Source organism: Lepisosteus oculatus, chromosome 11 (genome assembly GCF_040954835.1).
Source record: "Lepisosteus oculatus isolate fLepOcu1 chromosome 11, fLepOcu1.hap2, whole genome shotgun sequence".
In the NCBI taxonomy this organism is placed as follows: domain Eukaryota; kingdom Metazoa; phylum Chordata; class Actinopteri; order Semionotiformes; family Lepisosteidae; genus Lepisosteus; species Lepisosteus oculatus.
Genome location: NC_090706.1, coordinates 7151535 through 7164968, shown reverse-complemented (window position 1 = coordinate 7164968; position 13434 = coordinate 7151535). Strand labels below are relative to the sequence as shown.

Here is a 13434-nt window from a genome sequence, read left to right as displayed (position 1 = left end):
ATTTACAGTTGCAGTATGCTATTCCAGGACAAATTACCTGGCTGGAGATCTGCAAAAATAAGCAGTACATGTGAATCAAAATGTTTTTCAGTTAATTAGAACTTAGAATGAAGTCACATGGCCAGGATTTTCCCGTTACAAATTAAAGATCTTGACTTTACCGCTCTTTGATTATTCTCCAGGTGAACAAGAATAAAAAGTGGCGCGAGCTGGCGACTAACCTGAACGTGGGCACGTCCAGCAGTGCTGCCAGCTCGCTGAAGAAGCAGTACATCCAGTGTCTGTACGCCTTCGAGTGCAAGATCGAGCGCGGAGAGGACCCTCCCCCGGACATCTTCTCCGCTGCCGAGGCCAAGAAGAACCAGCCCAAGATTCAGCCTCCTTCCCCAGGTCAGTGGAGCGGGTTTTCTGGTCTCCAGGATGAAATTGCATTTCATCTCGCATTGACGCCATAATTCGTCCTGTGCTTTTCATTTGAGCGCTTGCTCTGGATTGCTAAAAAACATAAACCTGATTGGATTCGTTTCAAGATCTTGTATTGCCATTGCAAACTGTCATCTTTCATTTTTTATTGAAATTCTGGCTTAACACTCCAGTCACAGTTAACACGGATTGAGTTTTTCCTATCAAATCAGGATATGTTATTTTGAAATGAGTTCATTGCGTGAAGATCTGAGTAAGCTTTTTATGATCTTTTAATGTAGATGTTTAATCATAACAATAACCTGAGGCCTTCAGATCCTCTCCCCCCTTAACTATTCTTGGAACTTTAATTGATCACCCGATTTGTGAAATTTGTATTGATATATGGGGTAACTCTGGCCCCGGGATGTTCAGGTTATTGCCTTAGAAGAGCCTGCCAGTGTTGATGCGTCTTTAAGACCGTGATTTTTACTGCAGGAGAAAGAGGATTGTTTTTAAGATTTCGGTGGGATCCAGATTGCTCTGTTTGCCAAGTAATTCCATGTGCACAGGAGGCTTGGGCTTCCTGCAGCATGCCAGCGTGTGCAGAGTGCGTCCAAGAGCTGTCACGTGAGCAGGGATGCAGGGCTCGAGATCGGGGGCAGGAAGGGGGGATTCCTCCTGTTATGCAAAGAATGTCTGTAAGCTGAGTCCTGCCAGTGTGGTCTAGAGGGATACTGTATCCGTGGTGTTGTTGTTTTGGCTGAGGGCTTCAGAGGCAAATTCCCTGGAGATTTGTGCGAAGCCAGAAATGATGAATGGGAAAGGGTGGGTTCTGAGCGTGTGTAAAGTCACACTCTCTCCGAGTTTCCTCACTCCCCCCTTCCTCTCCCTACATCCTTAGCAGAGGGAAATCCCGGCTCAGTAGAGAAGGGAGGAGGAGGAGGGGGGGTGTGTGAAGTGCCAATGTGTGGATGAATGTGACCTGCCAGTGACCCTCGCATGTGTACAAGTTAATGAATAGAAAGCATGAGTCATCAGACACTGCATACTAATAGTGAGAAGTCACGGTTGGTGGTTAAGGGTGAACAGGATCACAAACACACAGGCTGGCTGGAATTCGCAATAATCTGACAGTCAAATGTGACTGGATGATTATTTCTTGAGAGATCTCTAAATTCAGGATATGGAAAAGGGCTTGGCAGAAGAGTGTGGACTGAAAAATGTTTTTTTTGTGCTCAGAGCATGTCTTTTAATTAATGGTGTCTAATTCCATGTGGATTTTAAATGGATTTTGTAATACAGATGTCAAGTACTGGCAAGCAAAGATTTAAGAATTTTGAAGACCTTTAGATCTGAATGAGTGTTCTAATCTCTCAATCATTTAACATGATGTTATATAAGTATTTGTCATAAATACAATTTTAAAGATGTGAATTTTGATTAGTGCAATATGTTTATAACCTTTTCTTTTATAAACAATAGAATCTTCACTGTTGTAATTACAGTAGTGAATATGTGAAAAATTGGTGTTTTGATTCTTCTTAACAGATTGAGAGGTGGATCTATAAATGTATAAGCTGCATGTTTAGTAGTATCCTTTAAAAAAACAAATGAAAACCACGCTAATGGGCATCGGCTTTGTTTTTGCCACTGTCCAGAACATGATGTCATCATGGCACAGCCAGTGTCCCTCTGCAGATGTTCAGTTGGTGGGTCCAGTCCTGGAACATTTGTTTAGCAGTGTTCTCATGCATTTTCCCTGTCTGATGGGTTTGTGTTCTCACAGCGGGATCGGGGTCTCTGCAAGGGCCTCAGACCCCTCAGTCGACCAGCAGCTCCATGGCAGAGGGGGGGGACCTGAAGCCTCCCACCCCGGCCTCTACACCACACAGCCAGATGCCCCCCATGCCTGGAGTCAGGTAATCCAGCACTTTCCCAGTTCTTATGAGCTTCCTAAATTCCTATAAATACAATAATGTAGAGGTGTGGAAATGGGCAGATCCCAGTCCTTGGCATGAGACTAGAACCAGATCTGAGGTAGAACCCTGGAACTATAGATTATAGATGGAACTATAGAAATGAACAAGTTTGTGTCTCGGATTAAAATAGATGTTTGAATTCTAGTGTATTACAGTTTGAATGTCCACGCAACCATATCATAAAGTACTAAAGTGTTAGTATTGTACAAATGCTTTTTTTAAGTGAAATAGTCTTTAGTGCAACGTTGGCTTTCTCATCAGTGCTGTGCTTTTTGCCCTGGTTAAACGGTGTTTTTTCTCCCAGGAGTAGCGTGGTAAGTCTGCAGGACCCTTTTGCAGACAGCAGCGACCCAGCGTTCCCAAGGCGAAATTCCATGACCCCCAACTCGGCGTACCAGCAAGGCATGAACACTCCTGACATGATGGGCCGCATGCCTTACGAGCCCAACAAGGACCCCTTCAGTGCCATGCGGAAAGGTGAGGCCCAGCTGCCCAAGCCCTTCGGGGCGGCCATGTCACCGCCTCGTAGCAGACGACAATCTTTCGCAGATCTACGTCCTAAAACTCTTCAACATTTTGTGTGATTCATCAAATTCTGCATTGTAATACATGCACCGTTACTGCAAATGACCCTTTGCAGATTAATTTTTTGTCAGCATGTGCTAGGGGCAGTTTCCTATATACGTTTTGCTTTCCCTGAACCCCAGAAAAGTGACATTTCACTGAGCTTTCCAGAATAGCTGCAGGGGTGGTTTATGTTGGCAAGGAGCACGTTCATTCAGTAAATAGTTTTTGTGCTTTGTGTTTTCGAATACATTTAGGATTGTTTTATGCTCTCTTTTTATTAAGACTACCTTAAACCAAATTGAGCACACTCTGTGTATTGGCAGATAAGAGAGGTTTTATTTAACAATCTTGGGAGTCTTTCAGAAAAATAATATGAATGGCACTTAAATATATATGTCTCATTTTTTAGCAGTTAATTATTTTATTGAAACATCTGCGCTTCTAGTATTGTTTTTGCATCATGTGGAGTAATTGATGTATTTCAAAAGTCTGTTATTGCTCATTTAGCTGGATGTAATTGGTTTCTCAGTCTGGCATTTTCTTTTAGCATTAGTGGAATTATAGAAATTGTACCTTGATTGCAAAATCCATCCATTATAAGTTACAGCAAAAAATATCTGTTATTCATTTTTTAGTGTGTGGCTCTTCATAATTATTCTCCTATGTTTTGATGGTTTAAAACTTATGTATGTTATTGCCAAAGGTTAAAATAGTAATAATAAAGCAATTCTTTGGTAATATTCTGAAATATTGAGGCTTTAAAACTCCAAATGTTTAGGTTTTTCTGCTTGAGCATGGTCTTGAAAGATGGCTCACCGCAGAATGGGCATGGGTTTTTGAAGATGTATGAGGAAAATGAGGAAAACGTTTGAGGATCAGTTGGGCTGGGAAATTTGTATGGGCTGAATGTATGTTTTGAGATGAGATCTAGGCTTGGTCAGCAGTTGTTTTTCTCCTCTGCCTCCCTTTGTAGGAGGGGAGTTCATGTCTCCGGGACAGGGACCCAACAGTGGCATGGGAGAACAGTACAACCGGGCTCCCCCTGGGTCTATGGGCAACATGGGGATGGGCCAGCGTCAGCAGTATCCATACGGCCCGGGCTATGACCGGAGGTAGGGCTTTGTTCATGCAGTGTAGAAGTGTAGGAGAAGCCATCTTCCTTATCACCTAGAATTCCAAAGTCAAATTAATAGAAGTACTTTCTCTTTTTTTCCTGCAATTTCTTTTATACACATCTAATTTGGAATCCCCAATTGTATTTTTCACGTCTTGTCTCAAACCCCCAACTTTACAGAGGAGAATGTTGGCTAATGATGTAACTCAGGCTCAATTCACACTGCCTGGCTCATACAGCTCAACTGTGAGTGTCTTTTACAATTGAGACCCTCAGAAGACCCCAGTGACCAAATATACACCTGGAATACAAGTTTTCCATACTGTTAAGAAAAAAAAGTGTGAGTGTAACAACCTGGTTTGAAGTGCTCAGGCACCTGTACGGGCTTTTCAGGGCTTTACTGTGTTATGCATTAAGTAGTAATGAAAAAATTTGCAATGCCCTTAATGTTTAATTTCTTCTTTAGAAACTGGCCTTGGATTAAATGGTTACTAGGGTGCTGACACCCAACCACCTGGGTTGACACCAGCGTGATTTATTGAAAACAAATGAACACTTGTTTCTCAGCTACATTTTGTTTCATTGCTGTTCAGTGCCATTTTGTTTTTGCTGGAGCAGCGCAGCTGTGTGCAGTTCTGTGTGTCCCGGCTCTTAGAGAGTTCTGGATCCCCCGTGCAGGGGCCTAACGCCACTGTGTGCTCCTTCCAGACAAGAGCCGGGGATGGGCCCTGAGGGCAGCATGGGACCCGGCGCGCCACAGCCAAACCTGATGCCTTCCAATGCCGACACGGGGATGTACTCGCCAAGCCGCTACCCTCCACAGCAGCAGCGGTCAGTGCAGTGGCGCCACCCTCGTCTCCAAATGCGCTCCTGCAGTTCCCTGCCACGCGAAACAAGTCTGAAGCCACTTAGGGTCACAATTTTGGTGTCTGTTTTGAGTTTGTCCTCAGGCGGTATTCAGTGTCTTTCTCTTATTATGTAACGATACTCTTAAATTAGTATGGCATGTTTTTGGTTGTGCTTCTGGCTGATGGGCATTACTGAAGCGTATCGACACTGATCGTCTGAAAATTGCTTGTCGTGATGTCTGTGTTTTTGGTTTTATAGGCACGATTCCTATGGTAATCAGTACCCTGGCCAAGGTGCGCCCTCTGGTGGCCCCTACCCCAATCAACCACCAGGAATGTATGCACAGCAACAGCCGGTGAGACTCCCCATCATAATGTAATGAAATACTACATCGCATAACAAATAACACATAACTGTTTTTTCCCAGTTTTTGTATGAAAGTCTGTAAAGTTGTATTACGCTGCCTGTTTACTTTGAATACAAATTATTTTGTTGATAGTGGATTGTTTTGAAAACCGGTGTCTTAGCTGTGTGTGTAGCTTCTCTCACTTGGTGTTCTTTTCTGGAAAGACTTGGCATTAAAATGACTCATTATTTCTTCCAGAACTACAAGCGTCCAGTGGATGGGGGTTATGGACCACCTGCCAAGAGGCACGAGGGTGAAATGTACAATGTGCCCTTCAGCGGGCAGCAGCAGCAGCAGGCACAGCAGCAGACAGCGCCCCCAGCTCAGCAGGAGATGTACAGTCAGTATGGCAATGCGTATGCTGGGTCTGAGCGGCGGCCCCCGGGCCCACAGAACCAGTTCCCCTTCCAGTTCGGCAGAGAGCGGGTCCAGGCCACGGCGGGGCCCAACTCCCAGCAGTCGATGCCTCCACAGATGATGGGCAGCCCCATGCAGTCCACCCCCGACGGCCCTCAAGGCAGCATGTGGCCGAACCGTAATGATATGGGCTACAACTTCCCTAACCGGCAAGGCCCTGGGGCTGCCGCTCAGGGCCCAGGCTACCACAGCATGAACCGCTCCGAGGAGATGATGCCCTCCGACCAGCGGATGAACCACGAAGGACAGTGGCCAGCCCACGTCAACCAGCGGCAGCCCCCCTACGGCCCCTCGGGCCCCGTGCCCCCCATGACACGGCCCCTGCAGCCCAACTACCAGACTCCCCCCGCCATCCAGAACCACATTCCGCAGGTGTCCAGCCCTGCCCCCATGCCTCGGCCCATCGAGAGCCGAACGTCTCCCAGCAAGCCTTTCATGCATTCGGGGATCAAGATGCAAAAAGCTGGTCCCCCTGTCCCTGCCTCACATATCACCCCAGCCCCGGTACAGCCCCCACTGATCCGGCGAGACATCACTTTCCCCCCGGGCTCTATTGAGGCCACACAACCCATCCTCAAGCCGCGCCGGAGACTCACCATGAAAGACATTGGTACGTGCCTCGGCTCTTCGTCTTTCTGAGCTCAGTGCCAGACAGTCAGTACAAGATGAGTTGCATAAATAGTGATTGCTCTAGTCATTTTAATCATTGCTGGTTTTGCGCTTTTTTTGTGGAGTATTGGCAAGATATGGCTTTCCTGAAGGGAGTTTACAGCTTCATTTTAGCCTTGACCTCTTTCAAATGCACTGCTACTTTTAATTAAAAATTTTCTGGACGTATAAACATTGCTGGATGGTTTCCTTTGTTAAAAAAATCGTGATTGTATTTTAGGAGCGTTTGAATTATTGTAATTTTAAATATATGGACAATGTATGTGCAGATTAGTTGGTCAGCCATGGGTTTTGAAAAAATCACCTTTAACAGTTATTAATTTTTGCAATGTGCTTGTATGAATGTGAAGATATTATTTTGCTGTGAATAGTCTTTTTGCATTTAATTAACGTTCTGTTCCCTCCACAATTTAACAGGAACACCTGAGGCCTGGCGAGTGATGATGTCTTTAAAATCGGGGTTGCTAGCAGAGAGCACTTGGGCCTTAGACACGATAAATATTCTACTGTATGATGACAACAGCATTGCTACTTTCAGCCTCTGCCAGGTAGGATGCTTTTTCCTTTAAACTTAGTTCTTGTTGGGAATTTTTGATGTTGTACTAATATTTTTTGTGACCTGAATTTTTATTGTAAAGGAATTAGAGAAGCTGTCTTCATGGTTGTACAGAATTCTTGAATTTAGAGGAAACTCAAACTTTAGTCCAATTTTCAGCCGCATCAGCCTATGTCTGGTATAACTTGTAGTTTAAGCCACCGTGCTGGGAAAGTTAGCTTATGTACTGATGCTCAATGTTCATCTTCTTGCAGCTTCCTGGCTTTTTGGAGCTGCTGGTGGAGTACTTCCGACGCTGCCTCATTGAGATCTTTGGGATTCTGAAAGAGTACGAGGTGGGTGACCCTGGGCAGAGGACGCTGCTGGACCCTGAGGGCCTGAACTCCGAGCGAGACACAGGCTCCGAGGATGAGGAGCAGGAGCCAGAGGAGGCAGAGGAGATGGAGGAGGAGGACGAAGACGAGGACGAAGAGCAGCCTGAGGCATCTGAACAGCAGCAGCAGCAGCAGCAGCAAACACCACAGCCACCGGCCTTGGAGAAGCAGGAGGGAGAGCAGCAGAATGGGGAGAGAGCTGGGGAGCAGCAGGAGGAGCAGGAAGGAGAGGCTGCAGTCAAGGACCCCAGCGTGCTCACGCTCTCCCAGGACACTGGCACCGCCCAGGAGAAGCCAAAGCAGGCCAGCAAATTTGACAAGCTTCCCATAAAGCTGGTGCGCAAGAAAGACCCCTTTGTGGTAGATTGCTCTGACAAGCTGGGCCGGTTACAGGAGTTTGATAGCGGATTGCTGCACTGGCGCATTGGGGGAGGTGACACCACAGAACACATCCAGACCCACTTTGAGAGTAAGCTTGACCTGCTTCAGGCCCGGAAACGGGTGCCTCCCGCATCCGGGGGATCGGCGGGCCGTAAGAAGAGCCCTGCGGGTGAGAACGTAACGGAAGGGGTGGAGAAGGTGAAAACGAGTGAGGAGCAGCCCCCGGCGAAGAGCATTACAGCCACCATCGATGATGTGCTTTCGGCCCGACCGGGCTCCATGACGGTGGAGGCGGTGAGGGGCACGCCCGAGAGCCACAAGGAGAACAGCAAGTTCCTTTTCAGCATCAACCCTGCGCAGAGCCACCGCAACATTAAGATCCTGGAGGACGAGCCACGCAGCAAGGATGAAACGCCACTCAGCACCATCGCTGACTGGCAGGACTCTCTCGCCAAGCGTTGCATCTGTGTCTCCAACATCGTCCGCAGCCTCTCCTTCGTTCCGGGTAACGACCTTGAGATGTCCAAGCACCCTGGGCTCCTGCTGCTCCTGGGCCGTCTCATCTTGCTACACCATGAGCACCCGGAGCGCAAGCAGGCGCCCCTTACCTACGAGAAGGAGGAGGAGGAAGATGAGGGAGTGAGTTGCGAGAAGGATGAGTGGTGGTGGGACTGCTTGGAGTTGCTGCGCGAGAACACCCTGGTCACACTGGCCAATATCTCTGGGCAGCTAGACCTCTCCATCTACCCTGAGAGTATCTGTCTGCCCCTGCTGGATGGCCTGCTTCACTGGGCAGTGTGCCCCTCAGCTGAGGCCCAGGACCCCTTCCCCACCCTGGGGGTCAATGGGGTGCTGTCCCCCCAGAGACTGGTCCTTGAGACCCTAAGCAAGCTCAGCATCCAGGACAACAACGTTGACCTCATTCTGGCCACGCCACCCTTCAGCCGACTGGAGAAGCTCTATGGCACGTTGGTACGCCTCGTGGGCGAGCGGAAGATCCCAGTGTGCCGGGAGATGGCGGTGGTCCTCCTCGCCAACCTGGCGCAGGGCGATAGCTTAGCAGCCAGGGCTATTGCTGTGCAGAAAGGCAGTATTGGCAACCTGCTGGGCTTCCTGGAAGACAGCCTGGCAGCCACCCAGTTCCAGCAGAGCCAGAGCTCCCTCCTGCACATGCAGAGCGCCCCCTTCGAGCCCACCAGCGTGGACATGATGCGGCGGGCTGCCCGAGCCCTCCACGCCATGGCCAAAGTGGAGGAGAACCACTCGGAATTTACGTTGTACGAGTCGCGGCTACTGGACATCTCCGTGTCCCCCCTCATGAACTCACTGGTGTCCCACGTGATTTGTGACGTACTGTTTTTAATCGGCCAGTCATGACAGCCGTGGGATGCTGCTCCGGTTTTTGTTCCCCCCGCCCCCCTTTTTGTGTGTCTGTTGCGCGTGAGTGGAGAAAACTTAGAGCAAAACTGACTGTTTTTGTCCTTTTTATTTATGCAAAAACACCTCGGATTCCACTGTCTTGACCCTCGCCCCGTTTCTCACTAGAGGAAGGATATCATGAAGTAGCTGTGGATTTTAAGAAGAAACAAAAGCGAAAGGTGACAAAATCGTGGATAAGACAAACGGAACGAGACCCTGGCCCAGGAGAGTGCGCTGCCTAATGGGAAGGACTTTTTTAATAAAATAAATAAAAAATACAAAAACAAAACTGTAACCAAAGTTGCTGTCTCGTTTACAGTGAGTTTGGGGGATATGTGCCCTAGCTCTCCTATTGGGAGCATGGAGAAATACAATTTTATGGTTCATATTTGGAGGCTAAACAGACTTCTGAACTCTTATGTGGTATAATTGCTGTAACTTGGATGCTATATATTCAGTCTACAGGAACCAGGTTATCGGCTGTGAACAGACGTCTTTAAATGGGAGGCCTGTGCAGTAGATTGTAGGACTTTTTCTGTACTGTACACCTTAAAACTGTAAACATACTGTAATAATACTGTTTCACACTGAGAAACGCTGGCTCGGCAGCAAAACTGTAGTTTTTAAAAATGTTTTTAGTTAACGTTGAAGAAAAAAAATGGCTTTCCCCCCAAAGTATCGTGAACCTACAACACCCCGACCTCTTCTCTTTATCCCTTGATTGTATGAATTTACCCCTCAAAAGAAATCACCTCTTAGGACTGGTTTTCAACTTTAGATGCAGCCTTGCTGCAGTGTATATATGACGTTGTACATTACACTCTTTCTCTCACCTTATGGAGCTCTTCACCCTTTTTATCTTTGAAGAATAAAAGGTTACACAAGTAATTCCCTGCATCAAGTCCTGCCATGTGCTAATTTAACCCTCCCCTTGGCCTCTCTCTCTCCTCTGAGGGTGATGTTCAGCACAGGCTGTGCTAAAACGAGCTGCTGTTTCCCAGACTGCAGTGGATCACGTTTTATTTTCTTTCTAATCCAGGTGTGGAAAAAGAAAAAAAAAGAAAAACCAGTTTGAGGTTCGATCTCAGCTCCTAATACAAAAAACAACCCTGATGAAGAAACACAATTTGAGATTTTTTTTTCAGTGATATGGATTCTGCATATTTGTATTTCAGACGATGTAGCTAAAAACTTGATGTAAATTCCTTTTTTTCCTTTTTTTGGCTTAATGAATATCATTTATTCAGTATGAAATCTTTATACTATATGTTCCACGTGTTAAGAATAAATGTACATTAAATCTTCGTAAGACGTTTGTGATGGTTTTATTCATTTGTTGGTTTGCTCTGTGGGTTTAACCTGCAAAATGTATAAAGTGAAAGCATGCGTTTTTAAACTAAAAGGCACACATACTGTTGCTTTAAAAGGTTGTATTTGCAGTACTATTTGGTTATGTTTGATATTTACTGTTATGTTTCTTGTATAATTTATTTTCCTTGATGGTATTTATTTTCTATTTCAATAGAAAAGGCTTTGAAATGCTTCTCAGGTGTGTATGACCGTATTGTTGGGAAGCAAATTAGCTTGCATGAAGGTAGTAGTGATTCATTTGAATTGTGCTGCCTTAAATTACTGTTCATCCACCTTCTTTTCAGAAGCCTTTTTTCCCCCATTAATAATGTGGTGAGCTTCAAATAATTGACGTCCTTCTCTAAAGAATAACATCACAAAAAAAAAACATTGGAAGGATCTGTCCCCCAAAATATTTCGATATTCCCGCATTCTGTGATCTTCAGCTGCAATTTCAGCTCTGGCATCTGCATATCTAACTTGCAGAAGTTAGAGAAGGTCAGCCAGAGGAAACTGCATTGTGCTCATACTGGGAGAAAAACTTGTACCTGCTGGAAATGTTTTTGCTAACAGAAGTAGTCGGGGAAATAGTAGGAAAAATAAAATCTATGGAGGCAGTGCTAGAATAAAGCAAAATACAGTTGTGAGTTGTCTATATTTTGGGTGAAGTGTAGGGAAGACATTAAAGCATGTTCTAAAAAAGGAATAGCCTAGGTATGGACTATCAGTAGTTTTGATCTTTTGTTAAGGCAGTTTGAGCTGGTCCTTACCATAAAAGGGCAGCATTACAAAATAAGTGGTTGTCTATGAAGTCTGAAAATGCACAGGATTTGATGCAAAAGGGGTCCAAATGTATGCTGTTTGCCGAGTGAGGTAAGGCAATAGGCGAATAAACATGGCTTTTTACAGAAAAATCCCATTTCATATAAAAAGGAGCCTGGATTCATAAACCATGCATTTTAAGCTATAATTCAAATGTTTTGCTAATGTGCCTACATAGACACCAGCGTGTGCTTGAAACAAATCTGATATTACGACGTTGCTGAATGTGGGAAAAGTTGGTTCTGCAAAAAAGAGGTTGCTCCTTTGCAGCAAAGAAAAATACCCGCCCTGCAATAAAATGTCATTTCATTATAGAGATTTATTTTCATTGCTTTTCCGTGTCCAGGCAGCATAACTTTTTGGCACCTCTCCATCTTCCCCTTATCAAATCATTTCTCCAGCTGATGATAAATAGCATACCTGTTGGGTGATTACATCTCTTTGTGTGCTTGTCGTCGGTGCTGTGCTGAAGCGACGGGGAGAAATTTATTATTCCCCATTCTAGGGCTGTTTTGCAACTTGCACAGGGGATGATAAATCAAATGCATTGTGTTGTTTGCACAGGAATGAACCTTCAGAACTTCTAAAGGACACATCGCCTAAATTGCAATTTCATTATGTTGTATTTACATCCACATTTCCATTCTTCTTGGGGAATGAAAAATATCGGTTTGATGGATCTGAAGCTACAGAGGTTTGATATAATTCGACATTGAAAGGGGAAAAAAGCTGAGCCCGCAACTGGGAAAAAAAAGAACATACTGTAGGCAAGTGATGTGCAAAATAAAATGTTGGCATTGAATTTTGATTTAAATTGTACTTGCCTTTCATGATATCATAGCCATACATGCAACCTGAGAGCTGTTGACGACAGGCTGTCTATATAAACAGGTTCATTTATCAATTCACAAATCATAGAACACATTTTTGAGTGATTGCACATCTTTTTATTATAGTACGTGCTAATTCTAGCAAAAATAATCTTTGACATAAGTTTATTAGGGGGATTGGTCAGCTGTGCAAAAGCACACAGGTTTTGCTACCAGAGCCCTGTGCAGGTAGCATCTATCCTTCACTACATTCAACTTTTTGGAATTGGGGAATCATTAATTCCAAGTAGAGTAACAATTAGATTGTCGTTTTTCCCTTTATTTCAATTTAACTGAACATTGCCTAGGATTAATTACAGTACATTCCATACTGTTAGCATTCAGTTTTACTTAACTGCTGTACTTGGTTTTGGAAATATCCGCTTTAAACGCATAAATCTAGAACTTGCCCGTGCGTGGCCAATACAAAAGTGTTCTGGTGTGCAGATACTGTCGGATTCTTATGTACGCTGCGCCTGTGAAATAAAGATGTATTTTGTCATGTGTGTCATTCTAATGCAGGGAAAGGCTACAATATCAAAGCGCATTGTTTAGCATCTTAGAAACAACTTGAAGAATCTGAATCTTGGCCTTGAGGTAAGACACAAACAGGTACGTACACCTTCAAATGGATGCTGTAAGGGTGTTGTGCAATGAACCGCAAAATTTTAAATGTATATTAGTTTCCTTATTGAAAACGCATAATAAAACAAAGATGTTGTAATAACTAAGATGCTTCCCAAATGGAAATCTTAAATGATTAGAAAACTGAAGGAAAGCGCTACCACGGTGAATTTGCGTGTTTGTCGTCAATTATGTGTGAGGACAGCGCCCTCTAAAGGCCAGAGCGATGCTTAGAAAATCAATTCAAATGTTTCTCCGGTGCTGGTACGTGTCAGCACGCAGATATTAACTTGACGTAAATAAACCTCTTCGTACCTTATTTTTTAACATTTGCAGTTTTATTGCATTTCTGCTACCGCAGCTGAACGCCCGGCAGGGGTTTTACAGCAACAGAGCGTTCGAAAGTTTGCGAAATGGTCGGTCCAGATGAGCTAGCCACCTCTCATGTTTTGTGGAAAGGCCTGCTTCGCAACGCGCCTTCACTCAGCTTAGGGTGTTTGGATCCGGGGAATAGAATATTGACTACAAAGCAGCCTGTTTTCAGGACGATAACGCGTTCATGTAGTAGCTTGAAAATCAGGGCATGCAGCTCAGCGCCACCCGCCCTGTGGCGTGAGAGTGGAACTGCGCATG

General features: G+C 45.1%; 1 protein-coding gene across 1 annotated transcript in view; it reads left to right on the top strand.

Moving 5' to 3' along the window:
• Positions 1-11622, top strand: part of LOC102689928 (AT-rich interactive domain-containing protein 1A) — a 68924-nt gene extending 57302 nt beyond the window's left edge. Inside the window, exons 12-20 of the mRNA XM_006631269.3 lie at positions 183-390; positions 2192-2324; positions 2689-2861; positions 3925-4063; positions 4774-4896; positions 5173-5269; positions 5519-6347; positions 6824-6954; positions 7217-11622. Coding sequence (XP_006631332.2) covers positions 183-390; positions 2192-2324; positions 2689-2861; positions 3925-4063; positions 4774-4896; positions 5173-5269; positions 5519-6347; positions 6824-6954; positions 7217-9094 — 3711 coding nt within the window. The 3' untranslated portion in view covers positions 9095-11622. The remainder of the gene's footprint in view (positions 1-182; positions 391-2191; positions 2325-2688; positions 2862-3924; positions 4064-4773; positions 4897-5172; positions 5270-5518; positions 6348-6823; positions 6955-7216) is intronic.
• Positions 11623-13434: the final 1812 nt, after the last annotated feature.